The following is an 8206-nucleotide window of genomic DNA, read 5'->3' as shown; positions in this document are numbered from 1 at the left end:
TTTGTGTGATTTCTTCTTGTTTCACCCTTTAGGCAAGGAAAGGGTGATCTTCATTGGGCCCCTCAGTGGTGCCATCACAGGCCCCACTTGCAAACATCTCTTGGCTGTTCAGTTGCCTTGGGCTTCTTCCCTCTCCCTATTCTGTTTCTCATTTTCTCCCTACTATTTTAAAATCTAAAGAATCTTAAAATCTTAGCTGATATGATCATGAAATTGAAGTTCTGCTATCACGAAGATACAGACGATGAGGCCAGAAATAATGCAGGTCACCTCATTTGGACCCTAAAACTGCCCCAGCCCAGCAGACCTCCAGATTATTACTATGAGCTGAAGAATTTGGACAAAGGAAGTGGAATCACAATTTTAAGAGAATATGTCGATAAACATTTATTGCCTATTTTAAGGATTGTTGCTCATTGCAGGATTCTCTCACATGCGGTGGCCTCAGGCGTGTGCTCCAGGACACCTAGTCACTGCTGCAGCTTCTGTTCAAAATTTTGTACTGTTCAAACCAGGGGATAGCAAACACTGAGAAGAAGCAGTTGACTTGCTGAAACAAGAAACAAAGGCCACATTTTAAAAAGTGCAAGTTGAAATTTAAAAGGAGAAGGAAGAGAGTATAAAACATGAAGATGGAGGAAAGGTCATCATCTCTCCACCCCTACAATCCTATCTGACCACAAACAGAAGGAAGCACATTTTCTGGAATGATCCCAGCAATGTGACTATCAAGTGGCTGAAATGAAAATAAATATCAAACCAGATATTTAGAAAGAAAGAGTCTGTGCAGCCCGTATTCACCATGGGTACTGTTGATTCTTTTTTCCCTCTTCATTTGTACTCATTTTTTTTTAACTTCACTTCTTCCCTTACTTGACCTCTCTTAGCTCCATTTATTCATCCATCCATTTTTCCAATCATCTATTTATTCCTCCATTCATCTACCCATCTGTCCATCCATCCATTTGTCCACCCATTATCCTTCTATCCATCCATGCATGCATCCGTTTACCCATCCATCCATCCATCCATCCACTCACACCTCATCCAACTCCATTCATTCTTCTGTTTATTCGTCCTTCCATCCGCCCTTCCGTCTTTACTTCCTGACATTGCTTCCTCTCACTCAGTGCATGTACCTTTCCTTCCTTTCTTTATCCATCTGTCCATCGCATCATCTCTCTCCTTCACTTATCTCTATTTTCCCCCAAATTTCTCTTTTCTTTTTTGCTTCTTTCTCCCATAATAAAAAAATATACTTTAAACATATTTTGCCTGTTATTAGTTATAATTCCTTAGTGTAATTTTGTTTTCCTGCTCTTCATTCGAAAGGCTGGGGTGGAGGTGCTAGGCTTTAGTGTTTACTTTTAACATAAAATTCAGAATACCCATTCCACTAATTCAATCTCTCAAGTCAAAAATTGTCTTTCATTTTACTTTACTGTTATCTTCAGTTATTCTTTTTGCAGATTTCACAGTCTTCACCAGGAAAAAAACAAAAAGTCTAGGTTGTTAGATCTTGAAGAATTATACATCTAGAAAGCACAGAGGGAGCCCAGGGCGGGACACATTTCTGTATTGAGAACATCCAGGCCATTATAACTAGGATGATCATATAATTTATCAACCGAACGGGGACGCATTTGTAAACAACAGGGGGCGCTATCAGTGACTGCACTGAGAAGTCAGGCATGGATCAGGGTCATGTCAGGCAGAGTGGGACATCCAGGCATCCTTGTTTCCATTTGTTTGGGTAAAGTCAAGAGATCTGCGGGGCACGTAGGATTGGCAGTCTTCAAGGCCGCTTTGTGTGCAGTGGCCACTCTGCCCATGCACCCTGCGCTGGTGGAGTTGTGGGTTGGAGTCTGCTTACCGTCCCATGGATGGGCCGGTGCCGGGTGGGAAGAAAGCCTGTGGGAGCTGGAGCTGCCTTCGGGGATGGTGGCTTCTCAGCAGAGCACATGTGTGCAAGTCTGTCCCCCTCGCCCACCCTCGCCCACCAGTCGGATCATTTCTGAACTTGTTTCTTCATCCTCTCCTACTGGATGAACACAGCTGGATGAAGCAAGAGAGGCAGGAGCCCACACCTGCGTGGCCTTGTCATGCTGGCGCTCAGGTATTCAGCCAGAGCTCCTGCCAGGTCCCGCCCATCGGCTGCTCATCTATTAATAATTATCTGCTTCCTTCACCCAGGGTGTACCCCTGCAGCTTGGCCACCTCAACTCCAATCTCTGGACCTTCTCAGCCTCCTCATAGTCCCTCCAGCAACAAAGGAGCAGTACCCTGGCCATCTCCCCCTTCGCTTTTCCTCTCTGAGAAAGGAGATGTTAGCCCTGCATTGTTTTCAAGCCAGCTTGAATAAATCCCAATTAATTCTTCCTAAAGTCACAGAAAAATCTCAGTGAAAAGGACTTCCGTCTCAGTCAAAGCGCTTTTACCCAGTACCTTGTAAAGCTCCCCTTCCTGGGGGACACAGTTCGTGGTCTCTGGCTTTTGGCAGGTGGTCTGCTGCATTTCCACATTCAGATGACACTCCAGGTGGTCAGTGACCTATGGGTGGCAGGCGGTGGGGAGGCACAGCATGACTCCTTCTCCCCTCTCTGTGATTTCTGTGCGTGGGAGCTCTGTTATCCTCCAAATCCAAGGGCAAGGACCTTGGATTAACACATGTGCTAATCTGCTGGGCAGATTAGCGGGCTCTTCTCTCCCCTTTCTTTCTGACTCGTGATTGTTTTTGTCATTCAAAGAGAATTCACCAGAAACTATCAGAAACATGATCTTTTCCCATGGGCAAATCCACCCCTAGGATAAGGCAAAGTGACGTTAGTGGTTCTGGACAGGGGTCTGTAAACTTTTCCCGTGAAGGGCTGCGTGGTAAACATTTTAGGTGTTGTTGGCCATGTGGTCTCTGTTGCAACTACTCAGTTCAGCGTGAGCATGGCAGAGTAAGCAGCGGCAGACAAGCACATGCACCCGCATGGCTGGGTCACTAGAACACGACTTACAAAAGTGGGCGGCAGGCAGATTTGGTCCTTGGGATGTAATGTGCTGAGGACCGCTGGTCCTGGGTTTCATTTAAGTGCCTTAACTTCATTCCCCCTAGTGAATTTATGCTTCTGTTAAAATGCTCACTTCTAACTAAGCAAGGCTGAATTTCCCTTGAGTGGGACTTTTCCTGACACCAGCGGTCACCCACTGTAGGCATAACGGGCCTGGGGAAAGGCAGGAAGTCATACATTCACCCGCTTCTGGATTTTCAGGACTCAGAAGATCCTGAAGTGGTACTCGTCGTCACTCTCCTTGTTATACTGGTCAGTGATCCACTGCAAGCTGTTCTTTGCATAGCTCTCTATTGCGGTCACTTCTTGGACACTTAGAAAGGTTTTCTTCCTTGCTTGGTAGGTGAGGGCCATCAGAGTCAACAGAATGGCCAGCCAGAGCCGCAGGGCCTGCCAGAGCTCGGCCATCGTCCCTCAGCTGCAAAGGAACAGAAAGAGTCCTCTTTGCACCCCTCAGGGACCAGTCGAACCACACGGACCCTCCTTGCCCTGACAGGATTTAAGAGTAGCTGGTGGTGGACACCCACAGCTCTCCTCCCTCCTCCTCCTTCCTCAGCAGCTGAACTCGAGAGGAGAGCAGCAAGAGACTGAGCAATGGTTTTTGCATAAGTTCATGTCACACACACACACACGCTAACACACGCATTTTCTCTGTGGGGGCTGCTCCCTCAGCAACACACGGGCTCCGTGGACTCAGCACCGTCTTGGTGGAAGCCAGGCCAGAGCCCCTGGGAGTCCTGAGGGATGGTAACTACTGGAGACACAGAGAGACTGCATGCCAGCACTGGAGCATGAGCAGGTGGGCAGTAGGGGACGGGCACTGTGGGAGGGGCTGCCTGCGCTGGAAGCCGCTCTACCCCAGCCTGGCTCCTGGAGATGAGTTCTGGAAGACCAAGATGAGTTCTTGGTCTCCCTTAGAGGACCAAGGAGCAGGGGCACCCTGCACAACAGTGTGACGTGAGAGGGAGTCAACTCTGACCCAGTAATTCCCCAGTGCTGCCAAGTCCTGGAGTGGCCTCGGCTGGGCTCGGATGTTTTGGAGGAGAGGGCAGTGGGGAGAAAGCTTCAGGTGTGAGACACAGGGAGCTATCTGGCTGGACATTCAGGTCTCCTAAGGGTCCCATCCTGGGGACCGATGGGAGCGTCCAGGCTTGGCAGCCAGGTAGAGAAGCAAGAAGCCACTGGGGGTGGAGGCTGGCACTCCTGTCCCATGGCACACAGACTGCAGGTGTTGGCTTGGTGCGGTTATGTTCGACTCCTAGGAGGCCTGTAATGACGTCATTTGGGAAGATGTGATATAAAAATTGGCAGTGATGGCTCCTGTGTGGGAACCCAGGGAGGAGCCCTGACCGCACCCAAGGCCTGTTTCGAGTTCCCCTCATGTGCCTCCAGGGGAGGCCAGGAACCAGGAAGTCAGGGCCTCTTTCCCGACACCCCTGCACAGCCTCCCCTCACAGACACACTTGCCACATAGCTGCACTCACACCCGAACACACAGACACGCAACACATACACATACCTACACACACACAGTCACACTCACACATGGAAACACAGACACACAACACACAGACACACACCCCTACATGTACACAACCACATTCACACTGAAACACACACACACCTACACATACACAACCGCTCACACTGAAGCACACAGACACACTACACACACACCTACATGTACACAACCACTCATACTGAAACAGACACACAACACACAGACACACACACCTACACATACACAACCACATTCACACTGAAACACACATACACCTACACATACAGAAACACACTGACACAGAAACACACACACTACACCTATATGTACACAACCACACTCACACTGAAACAGACACACTACACACAGACACACACCTACACAACCATGCTCACACTGAAACACACAAACTACACACACACCTTCATGTACACAACCACATTCACACTGAAACACACAGACATACACACACAGACACATGCATCTACACATACATAACCATGCTCACACTGAAACACAAAGACACACAACACACACAGACACACATCTACACATACACCACGCTCACACTGAAACACACACACTACACACTCATCTACATGTACACAACCATGCTCACACTGAAACACAAACACAAAACACACAGACACGCACCTACAAATACACAACCACACTCACACTGAAACACAAAGACACACAACACACACAGACACACACCTACACATACACAACCATGCTCACACTGAAACACACACACTACACACCTACATGTACACCACAGTCACACTGAAACACAGACACAAAACAGACACACACCTACACATACGCACTGACACCAAGACAGACAGACACATAGCTATATGTACATATCCACATTCACACTGAAACACACAAACACACAGACACATTTACATGCACACACCCACACTCACACTGAAACACACATACAACACACATACAGACACATATTTACATGTACACACCCACACTCACACTGAAACACATACAGCACACACACACATACACACCCATGCTCACACTGAAACACACAGACACACAACACACACAGACACACACCTACACATACACACACTCACACTAAAACACACAGACACATAGCACACACAGACACACACACCTACATGTACACACCCACAGTCACACTGAAACACACACAACATGCACACACATACCTACACATACATACCCACACTCACACTAAAACACACAGACACATAACACACACACCCACATGTACATACTCACACTGACACTGAAACACACAGACACAGTACACACACACACACACCTGCACACACAGACACACACACTCCCAAAACCTATGGAGCTCAGGGTTCACTCCTTGGAGTGCAGTGGAGTGCACGTCCTCCACGCCCTCTCGATGGGCGGTCTGGCATCACTGCAGTGTGAACACTGTGGAAGGACCCTGTCTTGGCCTCCTGTCCGCGCTTCCAGGACAGCCTCAATTTGTCTGGTGGCACAAAGGCAAAGTGGAAAAAGGTGAGAAACTGAGCATCAGTTGAGCCTAGTGAGAGTTCTGTTTGGCCTCTGCCCTGAGCTCCCTGAGTGGCTGTCATGGGATTATCAATGAATGCTCTTTTCAGTGGGCTCCTCTTATAATTAAGAGCCTAAGGCAGAGACTGCCCATTTTATTCTCCTCAGTAACAGAACTGCATTTTTGTTTGCGAATGAGACTGCCTGCAATGAAGACTGCATTTCCCAGCCTTCCTTGCAGTGGGAGTGGTCTTATGACCAAGATCTAAGTGAAATTGTTGAGACAGAGGAATTTACTCTGTAAACTGCTGACTCTGTTGCAAGGAGTCATTTTTGCCTTTTCTGCCATTGGGAATCAGGACATGATGGCTGGAGCTCCAGCAGCTGTATTGGAACATGAAGTAATTTGGAGGACAGAAGCCAGTTCCGAGGATGGGAGAGAAAAAGATGAAAGGATTTTGGTATCTTGTGCCTTTGCCGCTTTTTGGAGTTACAATGCCAGTCCCATATTGCCATCCCAATTCTTTTATAGAAAGGTTTATTTTCTTGTTTGTATAAATAAGAATATATTTTCAACTCTTGTGTGTTTAAGCCACCGTGGTTTTGGTCTCTAATTATCATGGCTGGCCACAGACTACTATTAATTGAAGCAGAACCTGACTCATAGTAAGTGCTTAATATGTAGTAGGGTTATTGTGAACGTGTCTGAACAGTATTTATGAAATGTTGTTCTTTACTGTCTGATTTAGGTTGTTCATGGCATCGACATGCTGATTACACGTCTCTTGCAGAGTTGCTGTAAGACTAGGAATAGTATATGTAAGCACCCAGCACATGGTGGGGCAGGGCGGTGGGGCTCACAGAGAATCCCTGCTGTCAATGTCTGTGGGGGTCTGACCGTGGATCGCCTCCTGTGTGCGCTTTGCAGCTGTGCAGAACTGGCAGCGTTCACCTCGAACCTCACTGGGCAGACACACACCTAGAACATGCCTTGCCAGCTCCCTCAGGCCCCAGGTAGCAAGGCAAGAGGGCAGCAGCAAAGAAGCTGGGCCGGGAGCCGCAGGTGGTTGATCCTTCACGAGAATGCACTGGCAGCATTTCCTCTTGGCTGATCTCGCCGGTGGCCCGTGGGTTCTCTTCCTGTCGCCCACTTTCCTCCTGGCCCTGCATGAGGAGGTGAGCGGTGTGCAGGACACCACGTCCTCCACGCCTTCTTGATCTTGCCTTTTTTCTCCTCTGCTTTTTCTTGTTATTCCCTCCCCACTTCCCTGCAGACTGGAATACAAGCTCTTCTCCAAGCTCAAACCTTAACCTCTTCCTCTGTGCTCATAATTCTTTTTTTTTTTTTTAAGACAGAGTTTCGCTCTAGTTACCCAGGCTGGAGTGCATTGGCGTGATCTTGGCTCACCACAACCTCCGCCTCCTGGGTTCAAGCAATTCTCCTGCCTCAGCCTCCTGAGTAGCTGGGACTACAGGAGCGCGCCGCCACGCCCAGCTAATTTTTGTATTTTTTAGTAGTGATGGGGTTTCACCAGGTTGACCAGGATGGTGTCGATCTCTTGACCTCGTGATCCACCCACCTCGGCCTCCTAAAGTGCTGGGGTTATAGGCGTGAGCCACCGCGCCCGGCCCTGTGTTCATAATTCTTAACCTCAGCAGGTATGAGAATCCCCTTTGAGAAGCTGAAGGAAGCTGTGACCCACTCCCCAGGAAACAGAGAATGTGCCCCTTATGGGGACCAGGCTTCACTTGGCAGTGTCATCGTGGCGTGGCTTTGACCTCACCTCCCAGTGTTCCTTTGCGTGGACTCAGCCATGCTATTTGTCCCCTGTGACTTTTCAAGTGACTCCCAGACAACATACACAGTCTCAATCCAGTTACTGATATGTCGGTTTTTGGAGACGGTCAAAACTTTGAATGTGCTTTAAAGCTGCGCTTCTCCCTCCTGGAGGCTTGCATTTGGGAAGGAGGGCTTGCTTCTTTCTCCTGTCTCCTATGCACCACATCTTTTCTGCCTCTTCCGTCTCACCAGCCTTGGTTTTTAGGGCCCCTCTGTGTCAGAACGAGCAGAGGAGGAAGAGGTAGAGAACCGGAAAATTCCTACCTGACTACAGCCGCTGTGCTCCCCAGC

General features: G+C 48.5%; 1 protein-coding gene across 1 annotated transcript; it reads right to left on the bottom strand.

Moving 5' to 3' along the window:
- Positions 1-361: 361 nt before the first annotated feature.
- Positions 362-3467, bottom strand: CST11 (cystatin 11). Its single transcript, XM_064381266.1, is given in 3 exon segments — positions 362-550; positions 2446-2550; positions 3243-3467. Coding segments are annotated over 3 exon segments (414 nt in total). The 3' UTR covers positions 362-466.
- Between the last annotated feature and the right edge of the window lie 4739 nt (positions 3468-8206).

The sequence above is a fragment of the Aotus nancymaae genome, unplaced genomic scaffold (genome assembly GCF_030222135.1).
Source record: "Aotus nancymaae isolate 86718 unplaced genomic scaffold, 86718_ANA_hifiasm-v0.15.2.pri h1tg000001l, whole genome shotgun sequence".
NCBI classification, from domain to species: Eukaryota; Metazoa; Chordata; class Mammalia; order Primates; family Aotidae; genus Aotus; species Aotus nancymaae.
Note: the sequence above shows the minus strand (reverse complement) of the source record. Positions and strands in the feature narration are given on the sequence as shown.